We start from the raw sequence: 21,677 nt of genomic DNA, 5'->3' as shown, positions 1-21,677 counted from the left end.
GGCTGTTTCTGATCAGCTGAAAATTTTCAAGGTTGTTAGTCACCCTATCCTTAATTATAGACCTTAACAACTTCCCGACAACAGATGTTGGGATCACTGGTCTATAATTCTCTGATTTCCCTCTATCACCTTTCACCTAAATGAATAGATACTAAAATGGAGGGCAAGGTAGAAGGCAGGGATAACATGAGATGACGAGAGGTGATATCTGAGTGTTGAGAGGTAAATTAGATGGATCTCTCAGAAAATAATATTTTGGGATCAAAGTGATTCCTGACAACGTTGGCCGCCACTGACGTCATCAGGCTGCGCCACGGTGCGCACATGCGCAGACGGTCTCCTGCTCTCTGCGCATACGCTACATTCTGGCTTGCCAGGACTGGTTAGCGCATGCGCCGATGACATCATCGCGTGATGTGTGCATCTTTGGGCAACGCGCCTGGTCGGCCTCTGTGCATGCGCTTTATGCAACACCAACGGGTATTCCCGCATGCGTCAAGCTTCGGCGTGAGTTTCTGAAAGTGGAAGGAGGAGAGGTTTTGTCGGGCGTTTTCTTGGAATTATTTAGTCGTTTTGAAGATTTCAGTCTGCTTCATTTTTATAAGGAAGAGGAGATTGCTCCAAGGTAAGTTGTTCTGAAAACATTTCCATTGTCTGGTGCACTGCATGTGCTCCAGTCCACAGCAGTGCACTAAAACCCTTTCCATTGTCTAGGGCTGTGTGCAGGCAGTAAATGTGCTCCAGTCCCTGTTGTAATTGGCTCTGAAAACATTTCCATTGTCTGGCGCACTACATGTGCTCCAGTCCCTGTTGCAAGTTGCTCTGGAAACATTTCCATTATCTGGGGCACTGCATGTGCTCCAGTCCCTGTTGTAAGTTGCTCTGAAAACATTTCCATTGTCTGGGGCACTGCATGTGCTCCAGTCCACTGCACTGCACTAAAATCCTTTCCATTGTCTGGGGCTGTGTGCAGGCAGTACATGTGCTCCAGTCCCTGTTGTAAGTTGCTCTGTTCCTGCACCCATCAGAGCAGTGCACATGGACACACAGCCACCTGTTTCCCCATCCACCCTTGAAACAACCATGCAGAGCCTTGTGAGACTCCACAATTGCCAGCTGCTGCCTGTCAAGCAGAGAGGGTGTCCAAAGCGGTCATGCACTTGGGGAACATTCAGCAAGAAGAGACTGAGCACTAAAAGAAACAAGCATGCCGTGTCCAGTAGTAGCACAAATGTGAATACTCTTGCTGTGTACACAACTGGTGAGGTGGGAGTGCAGCCACACCGTTCTCCATCCTCAATGTTGCTTTAAGGCAAAGGTAGATAAGAGCGAAAGAAATGGAAGGTGATGCTGATAGTAGTAGGCAGGATTAAATGGGAGCGGATGGGAAGTGGGATGTGAGGGGGAGGTGGGGGGTTTGTGAGGGGGAGGTGGGGGAAGAGGGGGAGGTGGGGGGGTGGGGGAAGAGGGAGGTGGGGGAAGAGGGGGAGGTGGGGTGGTGGGAGCAGAGGGGAGTGGGGGGGAGGGGGGTTGGGGAAGAGGGGGGAGGTAGAGGGGGGTGAGGGAGGTAGGGGGTGGGAGGTAGAGAGGGGGAGGGGGAGAGGTGGAGGGAGAGGGGGTGGGGGAGAGGTAGAGAGGGGGTGTGGGGGTGTAGTGGGAAGGTGTTAAATTCAGAAGTTCCTGAAGAGGGGGATGCAAAAGGCAGGGACCAGACAGCTGCAATGCTTGAAGTACAGTTGAGAAGTAGGGGAGAAAGCGGCTGGATGGGGGATCTGCAACTGGAGGGAACGGCTGGATGGAGGGGGCCGGAAGCGAGTGGCCGTAGAGAGCTGCGGGGTGCGAGCAGCCGAAGACCTTGGTGTCGCCGGGTGCGGGGACCGGCCGGTGCGTCTTTTGCCGTTGCAACTTTATGGCGCATGCGCAGAAAAACGCACTCCTCCTCCCTCTTCCCCCCCCCCCCCCCCCCCCCCCCCGCTGCGCTCTCAAGCCGCTCCTCTTCCCTCCATCACCGGCCCGTTCGCTCGCTCACTCGCCGGCCGTTCCGCTCCCCTCCGTCACCGGCCCGTTGGCTCGCCCACTCGCTGGCCGCTCCCCCCCTCCACCCCCCGGTCCCGGCCCCCGGCCTGCTCCCCAGCCCGCTCGTTCGCTCTCTCATTCCGCCATTGTGTGCTGACAAGTGTTTGTTAGTTTGTCTCCGTGTGATTATTTGAGCAGCACCATCATTAGTCCTGGCAGCTGCCTAAAGTCGCAGTCTGTGACGCTTTAGTGGCACATGCTGCATTTGCGCATGTGCCACAGCAGCGCCACCTAGCAGTAGCGTTGTCAGCAGATGCAGCCTTTTGGGATACAGTGCATGAGTAATTTGAAACATGACATTTGATAAATGTCACATGGTTGGGAGGAAACTGACTTTGGACCTTTGATTCCTAAAGCATTCCACCACTGGGTTTTCTCTGGGACTGTTGTGGACTAATTAATGGAGATTGATTGTCTAAATGAGAAGATGGCTAAATGGAGAGATAGACAGTGATTCAGAAAGAGTTGGATAGATAAAGTGAAAGCTCAGGTCCAATAAATGACTGTTCAAGCCAAGCTCTGCTGATACTTTGTTTCTTACCAGTGAATCGACTGACGGCATTGATATGAGAAGCCTGTATCACACCCACACGTGCACTCCCGTTGTTTTTAATACACATGCAGATGCAAATGGCTATTCCAGCAACCACTCCCATGAGAAAGACAATCCCAAATACGACACCTGCTATTGCTGTGCCTCTGTAAAAGAAAGAGTAGTTACCACAAGATGGAAATGTAATTGGAAATTTATTTGCATCACTAAATGTCATCTTGAACAAAAATATCATATAGTATTTTGGTTCTAATATAATTTTACACATTTCCTCATTTGGGCAACTTGCTAAATTCATTTAAAAGTTCCCTCTACACTTAAGTGGGCAAATGCACTGTGAGTACTAAATTATATGGAACCAAAAGATTTCAGGTTTTGTTCCTAGTTTGTGCCAAATTAGTTGATCTCAGTTGGGGCTGAACTAGGAGTACTACGATAGATGTCAGTGCACCTAGGTTAGAAAGGCTAAAATCAGCTAGGATTCTCACTCCTGTTTGCTATCGCATGACGTTGTGCTGGAAAGTGCACGTATGGAGATTGGGTGAGATGAAGACTGCAATGTCCTACATAGTTGAATAACATAGAGCAGCTCACACAAAGTATGACACCTTGGCTTCTACTCCCTATGAAACTGTATCATAGAAAAAAACAATGTTTTCATAAAAGGAAGAGAGAACAGGGAAAAATATTAAATAATTTATGGCAATTTTAATTCTACTCTTTTTGGGGAAAATGATCTTTGGCCATCCATTAAGGTATAAGAGAAATTGCTAGAGTTTACTAGTTAAAGGTTAATGTATGGACTTCCTGTTCCTGTCAACTTGTTTCACTAACTGTTGAGTTTTCAATGTTTTAAACATGTTTAGCACCAATCCCCAACTTTACAATGACTGGATGTTGACCAGGGACAAACTGGACATTAAGGACGCACCAAATGAAAAGTTTGATCTTAATCAGAATTGAAAGGTGGTGATAGTATTACCTTGACATCAGTCATAGAGTCATTTATGGCACAGAAGGAGGCCATTCAGCCCAACAAGTCCATGCCGGCTCTCCACAGAGCAATCCAGTCAGTCCCACTACACCACTTGATCCCCGTCCAATTGATTGCCCATCCAATTTCCTTTTGAAATCGTTGATTGTCTCTACTTCCACCACCATGGGCGGCACAGTGGCGCAGTGGTTAGCACCGCAGCCTCACAGCTCCAGCGACCCGGGTTCAATTCCAGGTACTGCCTGTGTGGAGTTTGCAAGTTCTCCCTGTGTCTGCGTGGGTTTCCTCCGGGTGCTCCGGTTTCCTCCCACATGCCAAAGACTTGCAGGTTGATAGGTAAATTGGCCATTATAAATTGCCCCTAGTATAGGTAGGTGGTAGGGAAATATAGGGACAGGTGGGGATGTGGTAGGAACATGGAATTAGTGTAGGATTAGTATAAATGGGTGGTTGATGGTCGGCACTGACTCGGTGGGCAGAAGGGCCTGTTTCATTGCTGTATCTCTAAACTAAAAACTAAACCTTGCGGGCAGCGAGTTCCAGGTCATTAACATCTGCTGTGTAAAAAAGTTCTTTCTCACATTCCCGTTGCATCTCTTGCTGAAAAGTGTCCCCTAGTCCTTGGTACCATTAATTAATGGGAACAGTTTTTCCTTGTCTAACTTATCTAAGCCTGTCACAATCTTGCACGTCTCTATCAAATCTCCCCTCAATCTCCTTTGTTCCAAGGAGAACAATCACAGCTTTTCCAATCTAACCTTGTAACTAAAATCCCCCATCCCTGAAACCATTCTGGTAAATCTCCTCTACATCCTCAAGGACCCTCACATACTTCCTGAAGTGTGGTAACCAGAACTAGATGCAGTACTCCAGTTGGGGTGTCAGGCAAGCCCCCCACCTGTCAAGAATGAGGAAAATTACTTTTGCCACATGAACATTGATTTTAAACTGCTGATGATGAAGAAAGAACTTGCTTAAAAAAAAATTGGAGACGTTGGCTGGAGAGAGACTTTAGCATATCAACAGACAAGTACTTCAAAGGACAAATTAATCCAATTTAATCCACAATGGAGTTTTGATTACCAGGCATTGAGGTATTCCAGGTTAACTATTAAGATGTCCGAATATACAAACAGACGTGGTCTGGCCAGTTTAGTCACTGACTGTCTGACTCTTCAAGTTTTTTGAATTCGAACTTCCAACAGGGAATTTGAACTCAGAAGGCTGTTAGCTCCTGGACTGAGAACAGCTCTCTCCTGTCTGCTCTCATCTTGCTCTCACCAGCTTCGGAAACCATTGAAGACATATGAACCCCAAGAGAGAAAAGTCTCCAGCAGTGAACAAGGTTTAAGAAGAATACTGGCCCCCAACGAAAAAGTAAGAGCTGTCCACAATCAAGAACTCTACAGCGAGCTGGAAACACAGAAACAGTAACAAGAAACCCCCTTTTAGAGACTGCCTCAAACCTCTCCATTTTACTTTTCTTCTGCTCTTTTCTGTCCCTATTTGCATGTGTGTATCACGTGTACATGCTAGCGTGGATGCGTCGTATATCCGTATGCGTTAACCGTATTAGAGTTTAAGTTTAAGGTTTAATAAATTTCACTTTTCTTCTTTAACCTAAAGAAAACCTGGTGTGCTCATTTCTTTGCCTTATAATTGGAAAGCTGTGAACAAGGATTCACAAAGGGGGAGCTCAAAACACAGTGTGTTTAAAATTAAACCCTGTTACTATAAGACCAGGTGAAGACAGCAAAAGACCCCATGACATCTTTCTCACCTGGTCGTAACATGGAGCCTAACCAAAGCTACCCTGCTTTTGTATTCAATGCCTCTATTTATGAAGCCCAAGATGCCATTTGCTTTACTACCCACTCTCTTCATATGTCCTGCCACCTTCAAAGATCAATTCACATGTACCCCCAAGTGCCTCTGTTCCTGCACACTCTTCAGAACTGTACCATTAAGTATATATTGCCTCACCCTATCCCTTCTGCCAAAATGCATCACCTTACACTTGTCAATATTAAATTCCATCTGCCACCTGTCTGCCCATTTAGCTAGCCTATCTATGTCCTGTTGCAGGCAGTTCATATCCTCAATTTGCCACAGCTCCAAGTCTGGTGCCATCGGAAAATTTTGGAATTCTACGCTGTATTCCAAGATCCAAGTCATTTATATATAGCAAAAAAGCAGTGGCCCTAGCACTGACCCTTGAGGAACACCACTGTCTACCATCCTCCAGTCTGCAAAACAACCATTTACCACGACTTGCTGTTTTCTGTCCTAAGCCAGTTTTTGTATCCAATTGGACTCTCCCATGGTGCCAAATTTGAATGTGTAGTGCCCTGTTTTTGGGTACTACGTGACCTTAGAGGTCCAAAATGGCTTCACAGCTTGCGCACACTGTGGTGCGAGTTGTACCAGCTGTTATATCAGTGAAGGCATTAGGGTGTGTGCACAGTTGAATGTCCGCTGGAAGTATGCACAGTAGGTAGATTGTGACGTCAATCAGCCGTTTTGATGCCTGTGCTGCCATTTTGGAGCTCAGTGCTCCAGCTAACCCGGTCCCATAATCATATACTTGAACACGTTCAGCAGCAGGAAAGATCCTAACAGCACTATTTAAAGGGATCATCAACTACTTTCAATTTGTTTGATTTCTACTGGCTGTTGCTACGACTGAACAAGTGTTTGGTGCTTTCTAAAGTTATTTAAACTTGCTGAAGTCTACATGGAGTAGTGTGGCAGATGCTGAAGGATTTAGTCCTGACTTCAAACCTTCTGCACAAACCAGTTGCTCCCAAACATGGATGCAATGGTAGGAACAGCGTGACTATGAGAATGAGCAGAGGGCACGCAGTGCAAGCTGCTAAAAAGAAAGAAGTAGGACTCTCAACAGGAGGCAATATCTGCCCAGGGTGTTCAGGGATCAATTCTACCTGAACCTCAGTTAGGAACAGTGTGTGAGATGTCTGTACTTCACTAAGGACATCCTCACTCAAATTTGCCATCTGCTGCAGCCACAACTGTAAACTCAGAGCAGGGAGAAGACTGCATTGCCAGTGATTGTGAAGGTGATCATGGTCATGAACCTTTATGTGTCAGGCTCCTTCCAGGCTCGAGCTGGACATATTTGCAACATCTTACAGTTTGTTGTCCACTGTTGCTTAAGGAGGTCACTGATGATCTCTATTCAAAGGGAGCTAAATACATTTTATTCCCTTTTGCCAAAGAGCAGCAGGCTTTGCAAGGATTGCAGGCTTCCCCATGGTGCAGAGTGCCAGTGACTTTGTCCATGCCACTTTGTGGGCACTACATCCCAACTCTGAGATGTACTACAACCTCAGTGTCCAGCTGGTGTGTGACCTAATGTAGAGAATCATGCAAGTCAATGCCTGGCAACCTGGTAGCAGTAATGATGCCTTCATTCTGCAGCAGTACGCTACGCTATCTGTATTTGAGCCACCATCATCACAAACCAAAGGGTGCCTACTTGTTGACAAGGGTTATTGCTGACAACATTGCTGATGACTCCTGTGTGAAACCCATACACACGTGAGTGGCATGCATGAAAGCCATGCTACCACACAAAATGTGATACAGCAGACCTCTGGGGTGCTGAACCAATGCTTCCGCCACCTGACTGCTGTGGAGGAGCCCAGCAACATCCTGCAGAGTGGGTTCAAGGTTCATGATGGTCTGCCGTATGCTGCACAACTTTTCCATCATGAGAGCACAGCCATTGCCATCAGCTATGTGCTGAGGAGCAGGAGGAGGTAAAGGAAGAGGAAGGGATGAGACAAGCTAGACAGCAGCTTTCTGGCCAGGCTGACCAAGAACAACTCATCTGACTGCCATACCAGTAAACGTAACCACAATTACCCATTCACCAACAGCCCCACACCTGGTCTTCTCTCTGTTACTGACCATCATAGCATCTGCTTGGCCACAAAGCAAAAATAAAAGCCAACACAAAGTAAAGCTTAAAAACCAAATTTGTAAATCAAAGCATTTGATGTTGCATACAAACTAATCACCCTAATGCATTTCCTCAGTGCTTGTCTTCAATGTGCCTTTGCCAGTCCTGGTGCTCCTATGGAGTTCTACCCCAGTGCCTGCAGCACGGCTGTTGGAAGGCTGCTGACTTTCAGTGGGGGAGACTGCATATGGCCTTGCAAGATGACCTCGAGCTGGTCTAGGCCTAGACAGCGTGACTTCATGCTACACCATTTCAATATGGGCAGCAGTAGTCTGATGCTGGCTGGCTGGCAGGCAACAGCAAGGGCACTGGTGTAGTGGCATTGGTGGGAGTACGAATTATGTCATCCTGGGAGAGGACAGCAGCTTTGAGCTCCATGGTGCCACTGCCACTCCCATAGGGCAGCGCCTCAGCAATCCTAGTAATCGGTCGGAATACAGAGATTGCTTGACTGTTGTGATATACTGCAAGCCCCTTTGAACTCTAGTATCCACAGCCATGCTGGCAGCAATCTGAGCTTGCATGAGAGCAATCTGAATTTACATGCTGGAATTCTGAGTTTCCAGCGCAGGACTCAGAACAAAAGGGAAGGTTTCTAAAAGAGCAGAAGGCAGGAGAGATTAAATGAAATAATGGATGATGGTGCAAGGCAAAAGGAGATGGTAATGGGACAAGAAAAGAAACAAAAGATCGGTCTCGAGGAACAGTAAATGGGAATATACAATCAATACCAAAACCTGCCATCTGAAAAAATGGGAGCAGAGCTTATGATCTGAAATTGTTGAACTCAGTGTTGAGTCCAGCAAAATGTGAAGTGCCTAAATGAAAGCTGAGGTGCTGTTCTTCGAGCTTCCATTGAGCTTCATTAAACATTGAAGGAGGCCAAGGACAGAGTGGGAGTGGAGTGGAGAATTAAAATAACAGGCAGCTGGAAGCTCATGTTTGCTGATGGAACACAGGTCACCCAATCTGTGTTTGGTTTTCTCAGTGTAGAGAAGACTGCATCATAAACAGTGAATACATTTTGCTAAATTGAAAGTACAAGCAAATTGCTGTTTCACCTGGAAAGAGTGTTTCAGACCCTGAATGGTGAGAGGGGAGGAGGTAAAAGGGCAGATGTCACATCTCCTACGCTAGCATAGGAAGGTGCTCTGGGAAGGAATGGAGGTGTTGGAGGTGATTGAGGAGTGGACCAGGGTGTTGTGGAGGAAACGGCCCCTTTGGATTGCTGAAAGAGGAGGGAAGCATGTGTTTGGTGGTGGCATCATGTTGGAGGTGATAGAAATGGTGCAGGATGATCTATTGAATGTGGACGTAGGTGGGGTGGAAGGTGAGTACAAAGGGAACCCTATTGTGGTTCTGGGAGGGAGAGGAAAGGGTGAGAGCAGAGTGTGGCAAATGGAATGGACAAGGTCGAGAGCCCTATCAACTGCAGAGCAGGGGAATCCTGCTGGGGAAAAGGAAAAAGGACAAATTGGAAGCACTGGCATGGAAGGTGGCATTGTCAGAGCAGATGCAATGGAGACAGAGAAACTGAGAGAATGGGAATGAGAGAACAGGAAGCAGGGTGGGAGAAAGTGTAGTCAAGGTATCTGTGGGAGTCAGTGAGATTATATAGGATATTGGTCAATAGCCTATTTGCAGGAATGGAGACAGAGAAGCAAAGAAGTGAAGTGATGAATTGATAGCACAAATAGAAATAAATGGGTATAATATGATACCTAATACAGAGATGTGGTTGCAAGGTGACCATGGCTGGGAACTAAATATTGTTACGAGTGCTTCCATTTTTAAAAATTCAATTATGAGGATTTGTGTGTTAAAAATGAAAAAAGATCCCATAGATGCTGGAACCTTGTTTTTTTTTTAAAAAAGAGGTCATCAGAAGGTCTTTCGGACTGAGCTTATAAACAACCATTACTGGAAGAATCAAGGAGTGTTAAAAACAAGCCCTTATTGGAAGGCACCTGTCTTCAGATAATTACCCAGCAGGGTTTTTATTGACTTGGGGAAAGATGTTTACAGAGAAGTGACAGGCCAAGATTTATAGAGGTCAGGAGGCTTGACTCCTGCAATGTTTTTGGTTTTTCTTTGGACAGGCAGTTGGGATATGGACAATGGTTTGAAAAGGAGTTAAAGAATCAACCTGAGAAGGACAAGTCCCAACTCAGCCTGTTCCAGTTCTTTGAAAAGTCTGCTAGTTTTCCATCTCTTTGAAAAGCTCTGAGAAGCAAGTGCAAGAAACTACCTGAAACCCCTGTTGCTGCATTTTTCCTGGAAAGCCTGCCCAAACTGATCTTCAACGTCGCCTGATAAGAACTGTTCTAGGAAGATCCCAGTGACAGCTGTCTGCGCGTCCTTGGGATGCCAAACCAATGGACATCTGACATCCTTCCATATCTTTTCCGCAAGCATTAGCAATTATTTGGACAAAGTATTCTTTTTGACTGTTTTTTTTGTAATAGAGCTCTGAAGAGTAAATCTCTTTATTTTTTCAGTTAAGTTTATGTGTTTGTGTGTGTGTGAGGGGCTAAGGTAAAAAGGGAACTTTTATATTTCAATCTATGTGTTAATGCTTTGCATCAGAACTGGTTAAGACTTGTTTTATAATAATTTAGTAAATTTAGTCATTTCGTAAAGAAACCTCGTTGGCGTATTTTATTCTGGGATAAAAAATAGAGTCTATGATTCAGTATATATCAGTAACTGGGGGAAAAAAATATGTTGTGACCTGTGGAGAAGTGGAACTAGAAAAACAGTGCACTCCTGCCTCGGTTGTAACAATATTCAAGGGTATTTGATATTTCCGAAGGGTAGGAAGAAAGGAAAGGAGGTGGAGTAGCTCTGTCAATAAAGGATGAGATCAGTACAGTAGTGAGAAATGACCATGGCTAAGAAGATCAAGATGTAGAATCAGTTTGGGCGGAGATAAGAAATAGCAAAAGGAAGAAGTCACTGGTGGGAGTAGTTTATGTCCACTAACAGTAGCTATACTATAGGACAGAGTATATATCAAGAAATAATGGGGGCTTGTAGGAAACATACAGCAATAATTGTGAGCGATTTTAATCTTCATATCAATTGGACTAATCAAATTGGCAAAGGTAGCCTGGAGTTCATAGAGTGTATTTGGGACAGTTTCTTAGAACAATACATTCTGGCACCAACCCAGGAGCAAGTTATTTTAGACCGGATAATGTGTAATGAGACAGGATTAATTGATGACCTCATAGTAAAGGATCCTCTAGGTAGGAGTGATCATAACATGATAAAATTTCACATTCAGTTTGAGGCTGAGAAATCTGGGTCTGAAACTAGTGTCTTAAACTTAAAAAATAGGCAATTAGAAGGATAGGAAGACAGAGTTGGCTAAAGAGAACAGGGAAAATAAGTTAAAAGGTAAGATGGTAGAGAAGCAGTGGCAGACATTTAAGGAGATATTTCATAACTCTTAACAAAAGTAGATTCCATTGAGAAAAAAAAGGCTCCATGAGAAGGATGCACCGTCCGTGGCTAACTAAGAAAGTTAAGGGTGACAGGGTGATGTAGGAGCGAGTGGCCGAGAGGAGGGAAGCGGCCCGCGGCGTAGATCTAGTGCCTGGAGGGATGGGGGGGTGGGGGAGCGGCCAGAGAGTGTGATGGTATTGAAGCCTCACAGAATTACGGAGGGTGTGCAGCACTATCAGAGGTGCTGTTCTTCTGATGAGACTTTACACAGCGCAATGTTCTCCGAGTATTAAACATGTCCATTATGTGCTGCCATGGGTTGAAGTTATTTTTCTGTGATAAATTGAGCAGCGCCATCTTTAATCCTGGCAGCTGCCTGAACATCACAGACAGTGACGTTTCAGTGGAACAGGCTGCATTTGTGCATGTGCTAATACAACGTCACCTAGTGGTTGTGTTGTCAGCAAACACAGCAATTTACAATATAAATTAATGACTTGGATGAAGGGACCAAGTGCATTGTAGCCAAATTTTTGGACAATACAAAGATAGGTAGGGAAGCAAGTTGTGAGGAAGACAAGAATTGTCTGCAAAAAGATATAGGTAGGTTAAGTGAGTGGACAAAAATTTGACAGATGAAGTATAAGGTAGAAAAATGTGAGGTTGTCCATTTTGGTGGGATGAATAGAAAAGCAGTATCTTATTTAAATGGAGAGAGACTGCAGAATCCTGCGGCACAGAGGAATGTGGCTATCTTTGTACAAAAAGTTAGCATGTAGGTACAGCAAGTAATTAGGAAGAAAAATTGAATGTTGCCATTTATTGTAAAGGGGATGGAGTATAAAAGTAGAAAGGTCTTGCTACAACTGTACAGGGCATTGATGAAACCGCACCTAGAGTACTGTGTACAGTTTTGTTCTTACTTAAGGAGGGTCATACTTGCATTGGAAGCAATTCAGAGAAGATTCACTTGGCTGATTCCTACGATGAAGGTTTGTCTTATGAACAGTTTGGGCCTGTACTCACTGGAGTTGAGAAGAATGAGAGGTGATCTTATCGAAACATATAAGATTCTGAGGGGGCTTGACAGGGCAGATGCTGAGAGGATATTTTCCCTCATGGGGAATCTAGAACTAAGGGGCACAGTTTTAAAGTAAGGGGTCTACCTTTTAAGATGGAGATGAGGAGGAATTCCATCTCTCAGAGGGTCATTAGTCTTTGGAATTAGGAGATTGAATATATTCAAGGCTGAATTCGACAGATTTTTGATCTACAAGGGAGTTTAGGATTATGGGGGGCAGGCAGGAAAGTGGAATTAAGGCCACATCAGTCATAATCTTATTGAATGGGGGAGCAGGCTCAAGGGACCAGCAGGCTACTCCTGCTCCTATTTCTTATGTTCTTAAGAGTCTGTTATGAACCATATGAAGCTGAGGGGATTGGAAGCAAAATTTATGACATTTTTCAGTTTGAGAGTAAGAGCAGGAAACCGCTCTGATATAGTCATAAATATACCAGAAAAAGAGGTGAGGGAGGTGACCTGAGTAGGACTGGAACAGAATGTATATATATCCCACAAAAAGGCAGGCATAGTGCGAACCAATATGTTCCCATAGCATAAATTTTATATGGAGGAAGTGAATGGAGTCATAGGTGAACTTGTTCAATGTGAGAACAGGTTCTGCCAGGCGGAGGAGGGTGGTGGTGGATGGGAAATGGTTGGGTCTCCACTTAAGGAAGGAGTGGAGAGCTCTCAGACCATCCTGGTGGGGAATGAGGTGTGGAGGGATTAGACGTCCATGATGAAAAGGAGACAGTTAGGGCTAGGAAACTGAAAACTGTTAAAGTGGCAGAGTGTGTTGGAAGACTCGTGGATGTAGGCTAAAACAATGACTGGAATCTTGTGGACTTATAAAATTCTCAGGCATCGGAACCGTTTTCAGGTCCTGACCCTACTCATGTCAGCGGTGCACCCATTAAAGAGATGTCAGCAGCTTGTACAGTGTATCCCCACTCTAACTATTGACTCCCTCAAAAATGACCATCAATGCTTCATGCGTCTGCTCCCTTGGCTCTCTCACTAATCTCGCAGAAGTAACCTATTCATGGTGAATCATTTGTTTTGAGCCCTTTTAGCCTGTCTCGAGGCTTCTAGTTGATTTATCCTGAAGTTAGTTCTACTTGGAGTATGAACATTAGATTTTGTAGCATGATTATGTTCTAAAAACTGTGGGTTTTTAATGTAGTTTAAGATGGAGTCAGAAAAGTTGTATGATCTCACGTCATCTCAAAGACAAGACATTCCTGTTACCAGGATAACAAGGAACCCAGATCAAAGACTCTTTTGAAAAGAAGAGAATGCAATAGTATAACACCTGATAGACAATGGGTTTCACCCTCCCAGCCTTTCAAATAGTAAATAAGAGGGGGGGAGATTTTATGCTCTCGCCCATGTCAGGTTTGGAGGCAGGGAGAGCATATAATCGGGCTGGATGGTGATGAGTCCGGGGCGGGAGGGCCTGTGAATGCTTCCCGCCCTGCCACCAATTGAGGCCCTTAAGTGGGCAATTAATGCCCAAGTGAGGACCTCATCCCACCGCCATTGGAATTAGCCCAGCGGTGGGTGGGCCCCTCGCTGCATGGGGAGCACACAAAGCTTACCATCTCCAGGTTGGGAGGGTCCTTCGTTAAAAGGCACTTAGTGCCTGAACGAAGGATCCAGCATCGGGAAGCAGGGGGGGGGGGGTGGTGCTGCTGATAGCCACCCCCCTGCCCCAGCTGCCAGTCTCTCTGACACCCCTTCCCCGTGACCCCCATCCTGCAAAACCTCTCCCGTTGAGACTTCTCTGTGGCCTGGGTCCAGGGCCTTCGGTGAGTGCACCACTGGTAGCAGCCTTAGATTGGCCGGCAGCTCTCAGCAGGCGGAACTTCCGCAGTTTAGGTCCTTGATCCCAGGGAAGGACTGCTCCTGTCCACTTAAGTGCTTAATTGGCACTTGATCTGGCGGGCCTTCCCCAGAGTAGGGGACACAGGGCTCTCGCCGGCGAGACCCTATCGCCCTGATAAATTCCCAGCAAAAGAGTAATTTGTTCTGAAGATGTAAAATGCAAATTGGAATGGCTAACACCTGGAAACAAAGGAAAGCCTGGGTGGCTCTGCTGTAGCCAGACTTGAGATATGAGAAAAAAACAAATGGATGTTGGCCTTCTGTTTCTGGATAAATTCTACAGACTTTGGGAAATTTACAGGCTGTAAGGAAGACAGCGACCAGCCTCTAGGAAGAGAGAGAAGGAATACCTGCTCTCTGAGCACTGACACAGTGAAAGGCTACGAAGACTTGAACCCAATTCAAAAGTTGAGGTTTGCGGAGAAGAAAAGACCAATGGGATCACTAGAAATCACCTGAATCATGGATGTCCAGGTTGAAATTGCTCAGAAGAAGTGAGCAGAGAGGTCATTGACTTTGAGAAGGAGTGGGAGATCCAACCCATTGCAACTGGGAGGAGTTTGGCATTTTTAGCTGCAAAGATTTGCTTCAAGAAAGACTGTGTAATGTATAAACGTGGTGTGGGGTTTTCCAAGTGTTTCAATAAGTGAAGAAAATACCTTTCTCTGTAATTTAGAGTATTAGCTACTTATGAGATGTTATGATCCTGTAGTTTTTTATTCTTGGAAATATGCAGTGTGCCTTTAAGTCTTGCAAAGGATCAGTACTGCTTTAAGAACCAGCAATGGAAAAGTCCTGGGGAAAATTGATGTCCAGAGAGATTTGGGTGTTCAGGTCCATTGTTCCCTGAAGGTGGCAACGCAGGTCAACAGAGTGGTCAAGAAGGCATACGGCATGCTTTCCTTCATCGGACGGGGTATTGAGTACAAGGGTTGGCAGGTCATGTTACAGTCGTATAGGACTTTGGTTCGGCCACATTTGGAATACTGCGTGCAGTTCTGGTCGCCACATTACCAAAAGGATGTAGATGCTTTGGAGAGGGTGCAGAGGAGGTTCACCAGGATGTTGCCTGGTATGGAGGGCGCTAGCTATGAAGAGAGGTTGAGTAAATTAGGATTATTTTCATTAGAAAGACGGAGGTTGAGGGGGGACCTGATTGAGGTGTACAAAATCATGAGAGGTATAGACAGGGTGGATAGCAAGAAGCTTTTTCCCAGAGTGGGGGATTCAATTACTGGGGGTCACGAGTTCAAAGTGAGAGGGGAAAAGTTTAGGGGGGATATGCGTGGAAAGTTCTTTACGCAGAGGGTGGTGGGTGCCTGGAACGCGTTGCCAGCGGAGGTGGTAGACGCGGGCACGATAGCATCTTTTAAGATGTATCTAGACAGATACATGAAATGGGCAGGAAGCAAAGAGATACAGACCCTTAGAAAATAGGCGACATGTTTAGATAGTGGATCTAGATCGGCGCAGGCTTGGAGGGCCGAAGGGCCTGTTCCTGTGCTGTAATTTTCTTTGTTTTTTTTTTTGTTCTAAGCCTCAGGAGTTAGAGGAAGTTCATTTTTGATTGCCATTGGATATAGCCATTTGGAGACTGCGATTCAAAGGGTGCATTCTCGTTACCTTGGATACAGCCACTTGGACTAAGCATCAAGCAATACATTTGTTACAATTCAATTTTGAACTGGCTTTTTGGTTGAAGACAGTCTGTTCTATCAGAACACAGACAGACAGCTGGTGTTAGCACCTGAAATAAGAGCTCTCAGCCATTTAAACTGAAGGAAGAGAATTTTGCATTTTGGAAGGTATAATGCAGGTGGGAGGTATACAGTAAATGGCAGAACCCTTAGGAGTATTGACAGGCAGAGAGATCTGGCATACAGGTCCACAGGTCACTGAAAGTGGCAACGCAGGTGGATAAGGTAGTCAAGAAGGCATTGGGCATGCTTGCCTTCATCGGTCGGGGCATCGAGTATAAAAACTGGCAAGTCATGTTGCAGCTGTACAGAACCTTAGTTAGGCCACACTTAGAATATTGCGTGCAATTCTGGTCGCCACACTACCAGAAGGACGTGGAGGCTTTGGCAAGGGTACAGAAGAGGTTTACCAGGATGTTGCCTGGTCTGGAGGGCATTAGCTATGAGGAGAGGTTGGAAAAACTCGGATTGTTTTCACTGGAACGACAGAGGTGGAGGGGCGACATGATAGAGGTTTACAAAGTTATGAGCGGCATGGACAGAGTGGATAGTCAGAAGATTTTTCCCAGGGTGGAAGAGTCAGTTACGAGGGGACATAGGTTTAAGGTGCGAGGGGCAAAGTTTAGAGGGGATGTGCGAGGCAAGTTTTTTACACAGAGGGTGGTGAGTGCCTGGAACTTGCTGCCAGGGGAGGTGGTGGAAGCAGATACGATAGCGACGTTTAAGAGACATCTTGACAAATATATGAATAGGAAGGGAATAGAGGGATATGGGCCCCGGAAGCGCAGAAGGTGTTAGTTTTGGCAGGCATCAAGATCGGCGCAGGCTTGGAGGGCCGAATGGCCTGTTCCTATGCTGTACTGTTCTTTTGTTCTTTGAAGAGAATTTAGTCTGTTTAATTACTATTATCTCTCAAAATTCTAAAAAGTCAAGCCAAAATAGAGCTCTCTGATAATTTAAACTGAGGGAAGGAAAGCATCATTTACTGCTGGAATTAGACTACGGACCTTTTTTCTCCATCGGACGGCTGTGACGACTTCAAGCAACTTTGGACTGTAAATTTGGAAGGACTTTTTTTTCTATTTTAAATGTTGTTTATGTCTTAGTGTTTAAGAATTTAGTTTTTCTAATTAAACAGTCAATTTGTTGATTTAAAGACACCTGATTTGGTTAGCCTCATTTAGGGGTTAATAGATGGTACAATTTGGCTAGATCATTCTTTAATTTGGAAAGTTTAAAATGATATGTCAGGCGATCTGTGGAGAGACATGATTGAATTAACAGTGCGTTTCTCCCACCACAATCAGAATTGTATATTTTGACTGGAGCAGTCGGTCGTAATACGAGGCACATTTAGTTAATGGTGTTTTTTAGTTTAACTGTTATAATAAAAGCCTTAAAACTTGAAATTTTGTGTAATTTGTTAAACTGGTCCAGGGAATTCATATCTCCGGTCTCACTGACATTGTAACAAAGTGGGGCTTATCCAGGATATGAATTCAGAGGCTGTAAAACAGGTACATTGGAATTTGCTAGAATTTAAATGCACAAGATTACACAGTTACTTTTGCTGTACTCATAAAGAAAAGTCAGCATGTCTACGTTTAATGCTCAAACCTCTGTGGAGAGAGAAGATTTGACTCTCAATGATTTAACGCGGTCAACAGCGGCTAAAGGCTGTAACAGAACAAGTGGAGGTTAGTTTAAAATCAAAAGCTAAAAAGGCAGAAATTAATGAAGGGTTAGGTCAGCATTTTAACCTTGAGGAAGCAAAGGGTAATCTTGGTAGCTCTCAGATTGAGTTAGCTGGAATTCAGTTACAAATGAAGAAACTGGAATTGAAAAAGAGAAATAAATAAAATTTGAAAGAGACAAGGAAAGGGAAGAAAGAACATATGAATTAGGAGCAGGAGTAGGCAGAGAAAGAGACAATTACAATTTGAAATGAAAAAACGTGAGTTAGAATATCAAAGGGAAGAAAAAGAAATAGACTTACAAAGAGAAAGAGAAGCCAGGAAATTTGTACTGGACAAAGAAAAGCTTAGACTACGCGAACAGAGAGTGGCAGGAAGGCTTGAAGATGAAACCGATTTAACTGCTGATTTTGATTTGGCAAGGAATATTCACTTAGTGCCTAAAATCAGTACAGGAGGAGTTGAAATGGACTTTGAAAAAATTGCTACCAAGTTGCAATGGCAGAAAGAAAGTTGGACAATTTTATTGCAAAGTGTGTTAGTGGGAAAAGCGTTAGAGGTATATTCAACACTTTTGGAAGAGCAGTCAAGTGATTATGAAATGGTTAAAACTGCAGTTCTCAATACTTGTGAGTTGGTACTTGAAGCTTACAGGCATAAATTTAGGAATTTTAAAAGAAAACAATGCTAGACATTTATGGAATTTGCCAGAGAGAAGGAAATTATATTTGATCAATTGTATAGGTTCATGAAGATTGAGCAAGATTTTGAAAGCCTTAGATAAGTTATCCTAATGGAAGAATTTAAAAATAGTATCCCTTCAAGAATAATATCCCACCTGGAAGAACATGAAGTTGGTAAAGTAAGGAATGCTGCAGCAATGGCAGATGATTACAAGTTGACCCACAAAAGCAGTAGTTACAGGCCCCAGTTTTGAAACTTTCAGAGAAGTTGGATCGGAAGGTTGATAATGAGAAGAGATTTGGTTTTAGTGAAAGCTTAAAGGAGAGGATACAGGCAACCCTCAGAGTGGTAAAAGAAAGTTAGTCAGGAGACTGGGGTTGAGTCAAAAGGACCCACTTGCTATTTTTGTAATAAAATATACCATATAAAATCTGAATGCTGGAAGTTAAAAGGCAAACCGGTAGCTGTGGTAGGTTTATCGAAAGCCTGTCCGAAAAAGGATGCCCCAATAAGTGGCGCTGTTGACAAGCCAGTGGCTTTAGTAATATTGAACAGTGAGCTCCCCCACCCTTGCCCCCAGCCCTGCAATTTTTTTCTCTTCAGTTGCTTATCCAATACCCTTTTGAAAGTCACCACTGAATCTGCTTCCACCACACTCTCTGGCAATGCGATCCAGATTGTAACCACTCACTGCGTAAAAGAGTTTTTCCTCGTCACCTTTGATTCTTTTGTCAATCACTTTAAATCTGTGTCCTCCGGTTCTTGACTCTTCCAGCAATGGGAACAGTTCCTCCCTGTCTACTCTGTTGAGACACCTTATGATTTTGACACCTCTATCAAATCTCCTCTCAACCTTCTCTTCTCGAAGGAGAACAACTCCAGCTTCTCCAACCTATTCACATAACTGAACTCTCGTCCCTGGCATCATTCTTGTAATTCTTTTCTGCACCCTTTTTAAATCCTTTATATCCTTACTAAAGTTCAGTGCCTAAAATTGAACATAATACTCCAGTTAAGGCTGAACCAGTGTTCTATAAAGGTTCATCATAACCTCCTTGCTTCTGTGCCCTCTACACCCAAATTGAAGTCATTAATATATATCAAGAAAAGCAGTGATCCCAGTACTGACCCCTGGGGAACATCACTGTATACCTTCCTCCAAAAAACAACCGTTCACTGTTATTCTGTATCCTGTCACTCAGCCAACTTTGTATCCATGCTGCCACTGTTCCTTTTATTCCATGGACTTTGACTTTGCTGCCTAGTGAATGACTGTAATTTTCTGAATATAATGCACATTCTTCCACTAAAGATTTATCTAGACGTTAGGGTGTATATTGTACATGGTAACAAATCAAAATGGGTTTTTTTGCAGGCGGTCAAGAACCTCTTTCCCAGCTGTGTTGGAATGATAATGCATACCTGCTAGAAATGTTGTGTTTCAATGGTATTTCTTTTAAATTCTTCCTGTTTCTATGGCATAAATGAGAATCGTCTCTTGTTGTCATTAATTTTAGGCATTTATAAACTTAATTTTTGAAAGAAATCATCAAGAAGCTAAATCTTGAGATTTAAAAAAAAAAATTTACATGTAAAGAAGCACACTTAGAAATGTTTGGAAATAAAAACTAGTTATCACTACATTTAATAGTCAAAGATACAAATCCCGCCTTATAAAAGGTGGCCCACCATTGGGAATTACTCTGTTAACAAAAGTAACCAATTAGCAAGCAAACTCAGCTAGACTGATTGGTTTAATAGGTGCCGCACTTTACACCTGCTCCTGGAAAGAAACTCATCGGCTTCAATTCTGAGCATACTCGGATGGGAGGCCTACAAAGTCTCTTATGTACCTTATTGCCCCAAGTTAGCCTGTGCAAATGATTAAACTGACAGGTGTCATGATCCCATCTTTTTTTTTCTCTCTGGGAAATATGTGTTGTGTCTTTAAGACAGCAAAGGATCAGAACTGTTTTAAGAATAAGCAGGCCTCAGGTGTTACCGAGAAGATGCATTCTCGTTATCTTGGATACAACCACTTGGACTGAGCATCGAGAGATACATTTGTTACAATTTAATTTTGAACTGGCTTGTAGTGCAAACAGCCTGTTCTATCAGAAGACAGACAGACAGCTGTGTGTTATAGAGTCATAGAGTTATACAGCACAGAAACAGGCCCTTCAGCCCAACACGTCTGCGCGGCCATCAAGCTTATCTATTCTAATCCCATTTTCCAGCATTTAGCCCATAGCCTTGTATGCTATGGCATTTCAAGTGCTCATCTAAATACTTCTTAAATGTTGTAAGAGTTCCTGCTTCTACCACCCCTTCAAGCAGTGTGTTCCAGATTCCAACCACCCTCTGGGTGAATTTTTTTTTGCACAAATCCCCTCTAAACCTCCTGCCCCTTACCTTAAATCTATGCCCCCTGCTTATTGACACCTCCGGCCAAGGGAAAAAGTTTCTTCCTATCTATGCCCCTCATAATTTTGTATACCTCAATCAGGTCCCCCCTCAGCATTCTCTGCTGTAAGGAAAACAACCCTAGCCTATTCAGTCTCTCTTCATAGCTGAAATGCTCCACCCAGGCAACATCCTAGTGAATCTCGTCTGCACCCTCTCCAGTACAATCACATCCTTCTTATAGTGTGGCGACCAGAACTGTACACAGTACCCCAGCTGTGGCCTAACTAGTGTTTTATACAGCTCCATCATAACCTCCCTGCTCTTATATTCTAGCCTATGTCAGCATCTGAAAGGAGAGCTCTCAGCCCATTTCAACTGAAGGAAGAGAATTTAGTCTGTTGATTTATTATTATCTCTCAAAATTCTAAAAAAAGTCAAGCCAAAACAGATCTCTGATAATTTAAACTGAAGGACGGGAAGTTAGACTGTGACAATCTTTTATCCCTCAAAAATTATAAAGCCAGATTGATTCATTTAAAAAGTGTTTGCAAGTCGTTAATTGTTGAAATTCAGCACTGGAGAAAGAAAGCATCACTTACTGCTGGAATTAGACTAATGACTGTTCTACTGTTGAAGAACCTTTTTCCCCATCAGACGGCTGTGAGGACTTCAAGCAACAATGGAGTAAATTTGCAAGGACTCTAATTTTTTCTATTTTAAATATTGTTTATGTCTTAGTAGTGTTTAAGAATGTAGTTTTTCTAATTAAACAGCCAATTTGTTGATTTAAAGACACCTGGTTTGGTTAGCCTCATTCGGGGGTTAATAGATGGTACGATTTGGCTGGGTCTTTTTTTAATTTGGATAGTTTAAAATGATATGTTAGGCGATCTGTGGACGTATGGGATTGAATTAACAGTGCGTTTCTCCCACCACAATCAGAATCATATATTTTGATTGGGGACTTTGACTGGAGCAATCGGTCATAACACAGGTGCGTATTATACAAGGTGATCTGGCAAATTTGACTGTTCGTTCATTAAAAACGGAGTATGAATTATATTTGAGTGCATGTTGTATTCAGAAAATTACAGTATGCAGTTAGAGTCATAGAGAGATACAGCACTGAAACAGGCCCTTCGGCCCACCGAGTCTGTGCCGACCAACAACCACCCATTTATACTAATCCTACGTTAA

General features: G+C 43.9%; 1 protein-coding gene across 1 annotated transcript in view; it reads right to left on the bottom strand.

Annotated features, from left to right (window-relative positions):
- The window catches only part of cyyr1 (cysteine/tyrosine-rich 1), a 75,962-nt gene that overhangs the window by 10,426 nt on the left and 43,859 nt on the right, over nt 1–21,677 (bottom strand). Inside the window, exon 3 of the mRNA XM_068040063.1 lies at nt 2,618–2,775. Coding sequence (XP_067896164.1) covers nt 2,618–2,775 — 158 coding nt within the window. The remainder of the gene's footprint in view (nt 1–2,617; nt 2,776–21,677) is intronic.

The sequence above is a fragment of the Heterodontus francisci genome, chromosome 10, assembly GCF_036365525.1.
Source record: "Heterodontus francisci isolate sHetFra1 chromosome 10, sHetFra1.hap1, whole genome shotgun sequence".
Classification (NCBI taxonomy): domain Eukaryota; kingdom Metazoa; phylum Chordata; class Chondrichthyes; order Heterodontiformes; family Heterodontidae; genus Heterodontus; species Heterodontus francisci.
Note: the sequence above shows the minus strand (reverse complement) of the source record. Positions and strands in the feature narration are given on the sequence as shown.